The sequence below is a fragment of the Oryx dammah genome, unplaced genomic scaffold, assembly GCF_014754425.2.
Source record: "Oryx dammah isolate SB20612 unplaced genomic scaffold, SCBI_Odam_1.1 HiC_scaffold_5, whole genome shotgun sequence".
Taxonomy (NCBI): domain Eukaryota; kingdom Metazoa; phylum Chordata; class Mammalia; order Artiodactyla; family Bovidae; genus Oryx; species Oryx dammah.
This window is the reverse complement of record NW_024070189.1, coordinates 48,788,099-48,802,534: the sequence shown is the minus strand read 5'-3', so window position 1 is coordinate 48,802,534 and position 14,436 is coordinate 48,788,099. Positions and strand designations below refer to the sequence as shown.

Below are 14,436 nucleotides of genomic sequence, written 5' to 3'. Positions count from 1 at the left end.
CGGCAGAGCTCTCGTGGCATTTCGACTCAGGGCTTTATCACACCTCGCATCTTTCCCCCATCTCTTTGTGCCATTCAAAGCTGCTTTTTGTTTTGGTGTTGCATCATAGTATAATCTCCTGACGTTACTTCTGGGAATTTGTATTAAATTCAGTGTCGATACAGCCCCACTGTAGAGGGCAGCGAGGTGGATGTTATCAGAGACTAGAGGATGTGATGCTTGGTGAGAAGTGGTGAGATGGGGAATGCTGGGACCTGTGATAACTCTGAACACAGACAATGAGTCTGATAAACTGGCACCTCTAGAGAAGGGGTCAGAAAACAGGATGGGGGCAGAGTATGCTGTTGACAAGAAAAAAAAAGAAAAAGAAATGAATTTAGAAAAGACTTAGTTGTGTGTAAACAGGACTGAACAGAGAAAACCCAGAAACTCTGGAACTTAAAGCAATCTCTCATCCCTCATCAGGAAAAGATAAACCAGAGAACTGGGTTATCTGAGTGATAGCATTATCAAAATTCTTTGACAACAGTTGAGATCTCTCACACCCACTGTTTAAGGATTGAGGTGACTTGCAATAAATCTCTTCATTTGAACCAGAACTGGGAGGAAAGGTGAGGCTCTCCACCAAGGCTGATTCTGGCCTCAAGGAGCCTGAAGTTCACTTGGGAAAGCGCCAAGCCTCAGATAGAACTGTGGGCATGGCTCCTGGCACTCACAGAGGATTCGAATAGGTAAAAAGCCAACTGAGCTTTGGGCCATGCGCTCCTGGCCAAAAAGTTCAAGCTTACATGCAAAACATTCTTGACTGTTGGAATCTTAAAATGGACTTTGAGGCCCCACCACCTGTAGGGAGGCCTCACCCTCGGGGATTTCAGCCTTTCATTATCCTCCTTGATCACGTAAGACATTAGAGGGGAATTCCCTGGTGGTCTAGCGGTTAGGACTCTGAGCTGTCCCCGATGAGGGTGCAGATTCAGTCTCTGGGGAACTAAGACCCCACATGGTGCAACCAGAAAAAAAAAAAGACACTAGAGAGTAAGCCTTCCTTGCGGGCTGAATCACTTCCTTTGCTAACTTCCTGCCTTTCCCTCACCCTCTGCCTTAGGCCCCAGATGTGCCTCCACAGAAAACCATTAAAAAGCCCTGATCAGATCCATGGTCTCATTCCATAGAGAGGCCACTTACTAAACTGGACTTGGGATTTGAACTCACAGCAGCTGACTAAGAATCCAGCCTCATTTTCCAGCCTGCATGATCTTTCCCACCCTTCTGCATTGTCTCTTTGTTGCTCTGCCTGAGTGTGTGGCCTTCTTGGGTTTGGTTAGCGTTGATATTTGAATGAGTGTGTTATGGACACTAATGCGCCTGCAATTCTGCATGTTTGGAGAAGAGACTTACGGGATGACTTTGATGTCTTCTTTGCCATGCAGGATGTAGTCAATTACCTTGTAAAAGTTGATTTCCTAGGCAGAAGAGAGAGAAATATATACTTTCAGAGTCTGAGACAGAACTCCAGCAGGAGTATGTCCTTGAGAAAGGCTTTGTTCTTTGCCCTGTGCCCTGTGGTTTTCCAGAAGCACTGGCCTGGCCCTCTGAGGCCGTGTCCCAGTGCCCCTGGAGCTCACTGTCAGCTGAGTCTCAAGATTCATCCTGCTCTTCCTTGGAGCCAGCTCACAGTGGCCAGGCAGGGGCTGGGATCTGGGGCTTCAAAAAGGAGTAGGAAGTGTTCCAAGGGGGCCTGGGGGTTCAGTACAAGGAGAAAAGATTACTGCTGGAGTCTAGTGAGAGGAAGATGGAAGGGGGCTCCTGTCCCATTAGCATCATCATTAACCCAGCCATCCTCCACACGGAGTCAGCTTCATGGTCACAGCCCCTTCCTCCTTCACTCAGCTCCTCTCTCTACTTCGTCAGCTCTTTCAGACTTGCCTTCCCAATCATGCCCTATGCGTCCCACTCACTTGCCACCTCCTCCATCCTTCCTACCTCCTCGCACCATTAAAACCCCCATTCTCTTACAGTAGATCTGTTCAATTACATGAAAAATGTTCTGGGGAAAAATCCATTACCTTATTAAAATGTCTAAACACCTACATGTGGTGGGCATGTTAGCATTTTACAAATTCAAAAGCTGAGACCCAGAGAGGGGAAAGGACACATTTATTATAAGACAGTGAACTAGGATTAGAACCCAGGCCCTTGACTCCAGGCTGAGAGCTCTTTCTGCTGTGTCACTTAAGGGTCATCAGCTTAAATAGTGTGTTCCTCTCCATATCACCCTCACCTAGAACGAGGTTACTTAAAGTGTGGTCCCTGGATTGGTACCATTGTCTACACTATTTATTACTATTCCATGATGAGATAAAAACAGAAATTGGCAGTCAGTGTTTAGAAAGTTTTACAGCAATTTGACTGAGTTACGTTAGGTCTGCTGAAACTAATAATTTTTAAAAGACAACATTTTGTATGTCTTCCCTGGTGGCTAACAGGTTAAAGCGTCTGCCTGCAATGCAGGAGACCTGGGTTCGATCTCTGGGTTGGGAAGTTCCCCTGGAGAAGGAAATGGCAACCCACTCCGGTATTCTTGCCTGGAGAATCCCAAGGACAGAGGAGCCTGGTGGGCTTCAGTTCACGGGGTTGCAGAGAGTCGGACACAACTGAGTGACTTCACTCACTCTAAAATTTTTAGAAGACAATTTTTTCAAATACAGACCTTTATCATATCTTGAAAAATATTAGTCCAAAATGAATTAGAAATTAAAAAAAATTATTCCTTAATCCAGGCATTTTGAGAAGTATCGCCTTAGAGTTTAAAATGTAGGTATCTGAGCCCACCCAGGCCACCTGACCCAGAACCTCCACAAATAGAAATTCCTCATCTAGTCAAGGTACCTACTTGATAGGCAATTGTGACCTGAGGGAGAAGGAGACACTCTGCCCCTCAATGCTCAGCATTTGAAGCAGTTACAGTAACTGTGCCCTTGCAGAGCACCCATGGCTGCTCCAGGGTAGGTAGGAACTCCCTGCAGCGGTAAGCATGCAGGGGGAGGCCAGGTGCCCCCGCAGCACGATGAAATGGAGTCAGGGATAGATCTATAGTGCAAAGACTCAGGCTCTGGTCTTGGTTCCACTTGGTGTCCTCTCTGGGCCCAGCTGTAAGATGGGTGGTACTTGTTTATTGTCGGTATCAAGTAGCAGAACTCTTTCTCCTCACAAAGCATAGGCCCTACTCCTAGAAAGCAGAGGAAAGCAACGCCACCCTGATGGGCTCAGAGTCTGGTACCTTGAGCTCCTGCATCTCTGGGTTCCCCCTCGCTCCCTGTCCTCTACTGCCCCATTCACCCCTCGCTGAGGCAGCCACTGCGGAAACCTAGGATTCTAAAGATAATCCAGGAATTTAAAACACTGTACTGGGGAATCCATAAAGCCCATTCCAGCTTTGAGTCTAAGACTGTAGGTGGATAGTAAGCATGAATAGCCTCTTATAGATTCAAATGCACATATTCTTTGACTCAGTAATTCTACATATGCTAATAAACCTATAGATATATACCCAAACGTAGGTAAAAGCATTGTTTTCCCCACCTAGGGCTCTCAGCCAGACTGCTTTAAAAAGCCTAGAGACAGCTGATGTCCAGCCCTTGGAGATGATTGAAAAACAGTGCCTGTGTGTAGTAGGCACTTGTCTCCAGAGTTGTATCTGTGCTGACAGGGAAAGGTGCCAAATATTCTCAGGTGGAAAAGTAAGGCACAAAATAGAATCATCACATTCGTCAAGGAGGGTGGTGGTGGAATACATACATTTGTTGTTGTTCGGTCACTAAGTTATGTCCAACTCTTTGAGACCCCACGGACTGCAGCACGCCAGGATTCCCTGTCCTTCACTACCTCCTGGATTTTGCTCAAATTCATGACCATTGAGTCAGTGATGCTATCTAACCATCTCATCCACTATTGCCCTCTTCTCTTTTTGTCTTCAATCTTTCTTGGCATCAGGGTCTTTTCCAATGAGTTGGCTTTTTGTATCAGATGGCCAGAGTACTGGGGCTTCAGCTTTAGCATCAGTCCTTACAATGAATATTCAAGGTTGATTTCCTTTAGGATTGACTGGAATGATCTCCTTGCAGTCCAAGGGACGGTCAAAAGTCTTCTCCAGCACCACAGTTTGAAAGCGTCAGTTCTTTGGCGTTCAACCTTCTTTATGGTCCAACTTTCACATCCATACCTGACTACTAGAAAAACCATAGCTTTGACTATATGAACCTTTGTCAGCAAAGTAATGCCTCTGCTTTTTAATATGCTGTCTAGGTTGGTCATAGCTTTTCTTCCAAGGAGCAAGCATCTTTTAATTTCATGGCTGCAGTCACCATCTGAAGTGATTTTGGAGCCCAAGAAAATAAAATTTGTCACTGCTTCTACTTTTTCCCCTTCTACTCGCCATGAAATGATGGGACCAGATGCCATGATCTTAGTTTTTTATATGTTGAGTTTTAAGCCAGCTTTTTCACTCTTCTCTATTACCCTTATCAAGAGGCTCTTCAGTTCCTCATCACTTTCTGCCATTAGAGTGGTATCATCTGTATATTTAAGGTTGTTGATATTTCTCCTGGCAATCTGGATTCCAGCTTGTGATTCATTCAGCCCAGGATTACTCTGCCTAAAAGTTAAATAAGCAGGGTAACAGTATACAGCCTTGATGTACTCCTTTCCCAATTCTGAGCCAGTCCATTGTTCCATGTCCACTTCTAACTGTTGCTTCTTGACCTGCATACAGGTTTCTTAGGAGGAAGGTAAAGTGGTCTGGTGTTCCCATCTCTTTAAGAATTTTCCACAGTTTGTTGTGATCCATATAGAAAAAGGCTTAAGTGTAGTCAATGAAGCAGAAGTAGATTTTTTTTGGAATTCCCTTGCTTTCTCTATGATCCAGTGCTAAGTTGCCTCAGTTATGTCCAACTCTTTGCAGTCCTATGGACTATAGCCCTTCAGGCTCATCTGTCCATGGGATTCTCCAGGCAAGAATACTGGAGTGGGTTGCCATGCCTGCCCTCAGGGGATCTTCCCGATACAGGGATCAAACCCTTGTCTCTTATGTCTCCTGCATTGGAAAGCAAATTCTTTATCACTAGTGCCACCTGGGAATCCCTATTATCCAATGAATGCTGGCAATTTGATCTCTGGTTCCTCTGCCTTTTCCAAACCCAGCTTGTATATGTACATACAGAAATATCCATAGACATTTGAGAAAGATAGACCACTCATAGTGGCTGCCTAGCTGCTTCAAGGCAGGCTAGATTTCTGTACTGTGCCCTTTTGTATGGTGTGAGCTCTTCTCTGTTCTCACGTATTACTTTTCCAGTAAATATAAACAAATTGTGCTAAGAACATTTTAAAACTATGAAGTCATATCCTATGGGCAGTTCTAGAAATCTGTTAGGACTTTGGCAGAGCTGTTTCCTCTGGCTGGGGAGATGGCTTTCTTGCTTCAGGGTCATCTGTCCTTGGACCTGGGCTGTTCACTGCTCCCCAGGCAACCTGCTGGCTCTCTGGGCCAGGTAGACTGCCCTACCCAGAGGTCTCTACCAGGTTCCTTCAGAAAGATGAGAGATGGACTTTTTTTCTGTTAAACTTACCTAAGACTCAGTTTTACCTTCACAGACAGCAACAGAAAAATCAGTGTTCTCTAGATAAATAAAACTTTTTCCACACGCTGTAGCTCAGCCAAGTTATTTTCAAGGCCATATTCATGTAGGAGTCCACCCGCTTTTGGAAAATCAAAACCAAGCCATCAATGAGGGCCTTTGTCACCTTGCACCTAAGCAGCTGACACTGTAACACAGGGTCTTTGAGAGAGCCAGATATAGCCAGAGCCAGATCATCATGCATGGAAATATACCAGTTTTAAAAGAAGTGCCATTTTTGTTTTTTCATGAAGCCTACGTAGCTGTTTTTCATAATGAAAGCACACACACATACAATGCTTTATTTTTAAAAGGAGATGAAGTGAGGTATAGCTGTTTTGGGAGAGCTTCAGACCCAAGACTCAGGGAGGTTAATTGGTCAAAATCCAGACAGAAACTGTGTTTCCAGCGTGAACATGGCAGGTCAATTGTGAGAGTGATGTTAGAAGGCAACAGGGGATGTTAAGGAGCATGATTGCAATGATAGTTACCTGAAAGAAGAGCATCCAGGGTTTGAAACTGTGTAAATGATTTTTTCCCATTAAGCCTTTAATGTCCTCTACTATCCAATAGACATAAAGAGAGTGTTGTTGTTGTTTAGTCACTCAATCGTATACAACTCTTGACCCACGGACTGTAGCCTGCCAGGCTCCTCTGTCCATGGGATTTCCCAGGCAAGAATACTGGAGTAGGTTGCCATTTTCTTCTCCAGGGGATCTTCCTGACCCAGGGATTGAACTCATGTCTCCTGCTTGTCAGGCAGACTCTTTACCGCTGAGCTACCTGGATACCTCCTCCATAAGTTGATGAGAAGAGTATATGACAGACTCCAGGTGAAGTGCCCGGCAGAGAGTGAGGCTTACCTTGCCGTGGTTGTCGGAGTGCCTACCAAGTCGGTGTGATTCACTTTAGCTACTATGGCCTGCCTGCTGCTAAGCTGCTAAATCGCTTCAGTCATGTCCGACTCTGTGCGACCCCATAGACGGCAGCCCACCAGGCTCCACCGTCCCTGGGATTCTTCAGGCAAGAACACTGGAGTGGGTTGCCATTTTCTTTTCCAATGCATGAAAGTGAAAAGTGAAAGTGAAGTCGTTTGGTCGTGTCTGACTCTTCGCCACCCCATGGACTGTGGCCTACTAGGCTCCTCCCTCCATGGGAGTTTCCAGCCAAGAGCACTGGAGTGGGGTGCCATTGCCTTCTCCGATGGTCTGCCTAGGTCAGCTTGATTTCCTGGGTGTTCCAGATGAGGAAGGGGAGGCTTAGAGAGGCACCCAAGGCTACACAGGCAGCTGCTGGAGCAGAGACCTGAATTTAGTCTTTCTCGTTCACCCTGTGCTCTTTCCTGAAGATCTGCTTCTGTCCAGTCCTGTCCTGCTGTGTCTGGGCCCTGGCTCAGGCCTCTGTGTGTTTTCCTCACCAGCTGTGTCCTAAACATCAAACTGCCTTTGGAGATAAATTCGGTGATAGCATTCCATAGAAGAGAAAGTGGAGACCCTAAGGGGTTATTTGACCAAGCTCACCCTACAGGCTAGCAACCCACTAAGACCAAAGTTCTTTGTCTTCTGGCCTTTTCCATTGCAACCTAACATCTCACACTCTTGCAAGGACTGAGTCATTGCTGGATGAGGTGGAGGAGGGTTTGGGGAAGAAAAGTTTTGCCCATAAGTGTGCTGGTCACCTCAGTGAAACTAAAGCTTCTGAAGTGATCAGATGATGAGCATCCCTTTTAGGCTGGAGCTTAGTGAGAAAATGTCCTCTTCAGTTCAATCTTTAAAAAAAAACAAACAAAAAAAACCAAAAACCTTTAATTTACCCACTCCAGTACTCTTGCCTGGAAAATCCCATGGATGGAGGGGCCTGGTGTGCTGCAGTCCATGGGGTCGCTAAGAGTCAGACATGACTGAGCGACTTCACTTTCACTTTTCACTTTCCTGTATTGGAGAAGGAAATGGCAACCCACTCCAGTGTTCTTGCCTGGAGAATCCCAGGGATAGGGGAGCCTGGTGGGCTGCTGTCTATGGGGTCTCACAGAGTCGGACACGACTGAAGCAACTTAGCAGCAGTAGCAGCATAGCCGATTAACAATGTGGTAGTTTCAACTGGACAGCAAACGGCCTCAGTCATACATATACATATGTATTCTCCCCCATCTTCAGTTCAATCTTGAAGATAGGGATCCTTAAGAGTGAAGAACCAGATAAGTTAGATAGGGCCTGATATTTCTCTAGGCCTTCTGGAGTTGGAGATGACCTCTGACTACAGGGCTCAGCTCAGAGAGCTGAATATTAAAGCAGCCCAGGAAACTGAAATTAATTGAGGTTGGGGGAGTCTGAAAGCTAGAATGGTCTCTACCCTATTTCCTAAAATTCTAAATTTCTGGAAGAAACAAAACCAGCTCATATGTGAATCTGATGAAAACTCAGTAGTAACATCTCAACTATGCTGATACAGCAAGCTGTACTTAAAAAGGAAAAATGTTCCCAAACAGTTTTCTGATAGTAGCACATGATGTTAGCCTTGCAGACTTAGTCCTCCAAAATGAAAACATGAAACTGTATGGGCAAAATAGTAGTTTGAAACTGGACAGCGGCAGATTATAAAGGTCATTTTGGATAAAGCACAGCAGACATTGTCGATTCCAAGGCTGAAATCGTTTTTGGTGTGTATATGAAGCTCACAGCCAGGGTGTTAATTCCGAATACCTAGAGTTTGAATTGAGGTTAAATAAAGTCTGTCACACACACACACACACACACACAGACTGTCCTTTATTTTGGGTAGTGTTAGTGTTGGCTAGGGGGAATCAGGTCTCCTAGCAGAAATGGTGTACCATTTCAGACAGCCTGGAAGGTTTTGTGAGAAGATGACTGGACTAAAGCTCAATTCAGAATATAGCTATGCTGCTTACTTATTCTATGTGGCCTCAGCCAAAGTCATTCTACAGGTTCTATAGGCCATTGGAGTGCCAGGTCTGTTTACCCTGCTTCATCTTTGCATCCCCACATATTTCATTACAGCTTCTCTAAAGTGTTTATGTCTCATCTTTAAAATGTAGCAATAGTAGGAGGCCAGAGGTCATACCCTGAAATGCCAAGGGAGACCTAATAGAAACAAAATGAGAGGAGGCAGCCAGGGGTCCACAAGAGGGAGTCAGGGGGACTGTGGCAAACTAGGGAGCTCAGGCCAGGTTGCAAGGAGGCAGCTGCTACTCAGCTCCAGTCAGATTTAACCTGTGGGATGGGGGTGGGGGAGCTGTACAGTTTTGAATGATCTGCCACCTTTTCAAAAGAATCTGAGAATTTAGACATTTGTTGGAAATAAAGAATTAAAAAACTTTCATAGCTAAACATATTTATCTATTGACTAGAAATGAACTTCCAGCTATCAACGTGTACATCTAGATTAGATTTTGAGATTATTTACAGCTTTAATAGTCTACAGTTCTGCTGAGTGAATCCTTAAGCAGGTTGCTTGATCTTTCTGGACTTCTTTCCTCATCTATGGAATAAGAATAGTTTTCCTCTTCTGTCAGTCCCACCAGGTTGTTGTGAAACTCCAGGGAGATATTAAAACACCTTGCAAAATACAGGGCTTGAGCAATCATGAGGAATTACCATAATTTCAAAGGCGACGACCCAACCCAGGAGAGATAAATACGTAAGTGGTAGAGAAACTTCAGCAGCGCCTACAGTGCCTTACGTTATATTTCATTAAACATTTGTTCATACTGAACAGGCCAGAGGGAGACCTACCCTTCCATCCGGAGTCCTGGGACCAGCGTAGGGTGGAGCCTCACCCATCAGGACTGGCCACACGTCAAAAAATTCCTAGGATTGAGAAAAACAATAATTATGCATCTTGAAAGCAGATCAAAAAAGGAGATTAAGAAAAGCAGACTCACCTGGATGAGTCATCTATCACTGAAATTTGGAAGATGGGAAGAACTCAGTGGAACCTAAGCTTGGCAGGGCTGCAAGATTCCCTAGACTTGGAAAAAATCAGTTATGTCTGTGCTTTGAAATATGTCAGTATCATCAGAACTGGATCTGTCTAATCAATAACCAAGAATTGGGAGCTAAGCAAGAGCAACTGCATACTTCCTCTGCTGTGGGACATGAGGAGAAAGGGGGCTCTATGGCCAAGAAATTTACCTTACATACCTGCTAAACATGTGATCAAATGTTTAGCTAGAACAATGTTTCTTACAGTATCATTTATAGTGGTTAAAAATTAGAAAAAACCTATGATGGCACAATGGTAAAGAATCTGCCTACAATGCAGGAGACATGGATTTGATCCCTAGGTCAGGAAGAGTCCCATGGAATAGGAAATGGCAACCTACTCCAATATTCTTGCCAGGAGAGCCTCATGGACAGAGAAGCCTGGAGGGCTACACTCCATAGGTTCACAAAGAGTTGGATATGACTTAGTGACTGAGCATGAAGTATTCAAAAGGACAAGACTTATTAAATCAATTTTGGTACATCTAGTAACAAGCATATTACAGATGTGTATATATTGATTAAAAAGATGTCCATGATACATCAATGAGTAAAAAATGTGAAGTGATAAAGATACATAGATCATGTGATCCCCAAGGGTTTAACTCTATATAGAAAATGCTCTCAAAGAATTCACAACAAAGCATTAACAATTGATTTCCTCGGGGGGATTGGAATGAGATTATTTAGCAATTCTTCCTTAATAAAATGTATGGCTTTCATAATAAAAAAAATTTTTTTCCAAATAAGGAAAGAGAAACAATGGTGCCAAATATGGACAGATAGACCTTTATCTGAGCTTCAACAGGAAAGGATGATACCTGTAAGATAACTGGCAAAGACAGGGGCAGAGAGAGGAGAGAAAAGGGTCAGCAAAGGCTCTGCATGGTCATGTAGCCCCAGGAGAAGAAACTGACTAGGACGCCACACAGTCTTCCTTGCTGCTTCTCCTCTGGTTTTTCTACAACACATGCTCCTGCACACTTGGGTTGGGCCAAACCTGGGCCTGAGGAGGAGGTCTCTGTCCTCCAGTGCCTCTTTGTTCACTTATCTGCTGTGTTTAGACTGATCCACTCACTCTGGGTTACCATGGGCAGGATGTCAAGCCCCTCTGCTTCTTGGACTCTCTCTCTGTCTCATTTGAAAATATTTGGCGTGGTGGTTTGTCTACTCTTATATCATCCAGAGGGCAAGCAGATGGGAAGTGAAGTCCACATGAAATTCACATTTCACATCCTCACCCTTCTGCCCAGGTGGACTCTTCCTCTTGACTATCGACAACAGGAAGCAATTCAGTTCTGGATGAAAATGAGAGATGGGGACCTACCTAAGCTCCACAACATGCTTTGTGCTGGATAGAGACAAGGTAGAGTTCATGCCCAGAGGAATCTACTATCTCATGGAGGAGACAACTAAGCCTTTGAGTGACTTTAGTAAGGTAGCCAGGGTAAGAATCAAAACAGTAATAAAAACAGAACACAAATGTTAGAGGAGACCAGAAGAAGGATATCAGGCTGACACTGTCAAGGTCAAACACTGCATGGTTTTGAAGACTGTCCTGAGGAGAAACAGATGTCAACAAAGGGTGGGCTGGAATGTGGGGCATGTTTGTGCCTGCCTTCCTCTGTCTCTGTCTCTCTTTTATTTCTAAACAGCCTTCCTGAAATATAATTCATACACCATGTGACTCACCCAGCTTAAGTGTACAATTCAGTGGCCTTTATTGACATTTTTCATAAAGTCAATACTTCAGTTAAAAATTTAGCTATCTGGGGTAAAGGGGGTGGGGGAGGGGGAAGAGAACCAGTTCTTAGAGTGATTATAGGCAACCCAATCCACTTCTAATTGCTAGATTGTTCCATCTATTGGGGATGACTAAATCAGGATATTCTCACTTAAATGTGACTTTCCCTTTTGAGGGAGAGTTCAAAAGAAACAGAGGCAGAATGCTGCAGCTCAGAGCTGTGTTTTGATCTTTTAAAATACAAACTGAGCACCTTAAAATGGACTCTTGAATTCAACTACTCAGCAGTTCTTCTGATTAGAAAAGAACCGTTCCCACTATGGAAGATATAGAGAGATTCCTTAAAAAACTAGGAAGAAAACCACCATATGACCCAGCAATCCCACTCCTAAGCATATACCCCGAGGAAACCAAAACTGAAAAAGACACATGTATCCCACTGTTCACTGCAGCACTATTTACAATAGCTAAAACATGGAAGCAACCTAGATGTGCATCGACAGACGAATGGATAAAGAAGTGGTGGTATATATACACAATGGAATATTACCCAGCCATAAAAAGAATGCATTTGAGTCAGTTCTGATGAGGTGGATGAACCTAGAACCTATTATACAGGGTGAAGTGAGTCAGAAGGAGAAAGATAAATATCGTTTTCTAACACATATATACGGAATCTGGAAAAATGGTACTGAAGAATTTATTTACAGGGCAGCAGTGGAGAAACAGACAAAGAGAATAGACTTATGGACCTGGGGAGAGGGGAGGAGAGGGTGAGATGTATGGAAGGAGTAACACGGAACTCACATTACCATATGTAAAACAGATAGCCAACGGGAATTTGCTGTATGGCTCAGGAAACTCAAACAGGGGCTCTGTATCAATCTAGAGGGGTGGGATGGGACAGGAGATGGGAGGGAGGTTCAAAAGGGAGGGAATATATGTGTACCTATGGCTGATTTGACAGAAAACAACAAAATTCTGTAAAGCAATTATCCTTCAATGAAAGATAAATTAATTTAAAAAAAGAACCATTCATTGATATGAATTCATTTAGTGCTTTCTGAAGGAGTATCAGTGTTATTGCTGGATTTAGCCATGTTTGGCAAAATATTTGATTCAGGAATTTGCCAAAATCAAAGGGATGGCTGCACTAAAACCAGAAGTTCCCTGAAATCAGTATATGACTCAACTGTGCCAGAGTCACTTAGGGAGCTATTTTAAAGTCAAAAATCAGAATAATAAACCCATGAATATATGAAAATCTGATATATTGTAAAATGGCATATCAAAATGGTGGCATTTCAAAACAGTAGAGAAAGGGTAGACTATTCTTTAAATGGGAAATTATGAGGACATCACAAAATTTATCCCTACCTTATAACATATTAATAATTTCAAGATGAGTAAAAGATGAAAATGTATTAATCAAAGCACATCAGGTTATTTCAGACTATAATATGAAGGTTGAGGAAGTCTTTCTTAAACAAAATTCAAAACACAGAAGCCATAACATTTAAATCTTCTGTATGATGAAAGATGCCATAGACAAAGTTAAAATATAATCCACAGGTGACAGATACATAATCTATATAACTTAAGTGAAAGTGAAGTCGCTCAGTCGTGTCCGACTCTTTGCGACCCCATGGACTGTAGCCTACCAAGCTCCTCTGTCCATGGGATTTTCCAGGCAATAGTACTGGAGTGGATTGCCATTTCATTCTCCAGATATAATATAAAGCACTCATATATTTTAATAAGAAATAGACAAAGAATTTAATTTTAAAGGTGGAAAAATGGGCAATATATTGCACAGAAAAACTTGGGCAATATATGTGAAAAGAAAAGTTAATTACAAATAAATATATAAAATGTATTTACCCTTCTATGATCAGTGAAAAAAAAAACAATTAGAAAAAAAGAATAATAACATTTTTTGCCGGTTTAAGTAGGAAAAATAAAAAAGATTTATGATACACAGAATTGGGGGCAGGAGTTTGGAGAAAGGGAACTCTCATGCAGTACAAGTAGGAGTATAAAATGATTTAGCCTTTAGAGGAAAAATTTGGGGAAAGCGAAATAAAAATTTTTTCTTAGTAATCTACTTCCACACCTTTGTCCTATAGATAGTCTCTGTCAAGTGGGCAGGAATTTAACTCCAAGGTTGTTCATTACAGCATTGCCTTTAATTGTAAGACTATCCAGAAATGATTTAAATGCCCAGAAATAGGGGAAAGGATAAATTAATTATGGTATACCCATACTATTTTTAAAAATGAGGTAAATCTATGTGGACTAAAGAACAAAGAAAGAGGATTTCTACTACTACCAATGGTAGCCAGTCTGTTTCAAACCAACCCTCCAACTGAGAATTATCATGAAATCTGGACTGTGTATATGTATGTGTGTATATAAACATTTATGTGAAGGAATCATAGCGCTAGCAAGGCAGCAATAATTTGATGGGCCAAGATCTCACAGAGAAGGAAAGCCCAAAGATATGAGCCTGATGCCTGATTCAACTTTTCCTCTTACTGACACCAAAGATGTTGTGGAGCAACTGGAAAGGTGTGCAAAGCTTTCAGTAGACCTACTTGGCTAGTAGGACTAGGTTGAAATTCGGGACCTGCCAAAAAGGAGGCATCCTTGAAAACAACCCAGGTTTTTAGCTGGTCCTTCCTAAAGATTTATACTCTAAGAGTAGAAGTGAATCAGAAACAGAATAACCCTCACAAAAACTGAAGACCAGCTTCAAATTGGCTCAGTCCTTGATTAGATTCAGATACTCTGCCTTTGTCTCAACTTATAACCAGAAGTAACATAAATCCCCTTTGGAGGAATATAACATTGCCAAGAGTTTCAAATCATCTCTAAAACATTTTATACAGATTTCTAGTGTTCAAACAAAAATAAATGGGCATGTACAAAATAGGGATTAACTGAAAAATCAAGAAATAAAGCAGATTATAGAAAGAGAACCATAGAATATATATGTGTACCAAAAAAATATGTACTA

General features: G+C 42.7%; 1 protein-coding gene across 1 annotated transcript in view; it reads right to left on the bottom strand.

The window, feature by feature from the left end:
- Positions 1 to 14,436, bottom strand: part of PDE6A (phosphodiesterase 6A) — a 79,691-nt gene that overhangs the window by 47,526 nt on the left and 17,729 nt on the right. The window contains exons 5-6 of the mRNA XM_040239616.1: positions 9,428 to 9,502; positions 1,399 to 1,463 (exon numbers count right to left, since the gene is read on the bottom strand). Of these exons, the coding sequence (XP_040095550.1) occupies positions 1,399 to 1,463; positions 9,428 to 9,502 (140 nt within the window). The remainder of the gene's footprint in view (positions 1 to 1,398; positions 1,464 to 9,427; positions 9,503 to 14,436) is intronic.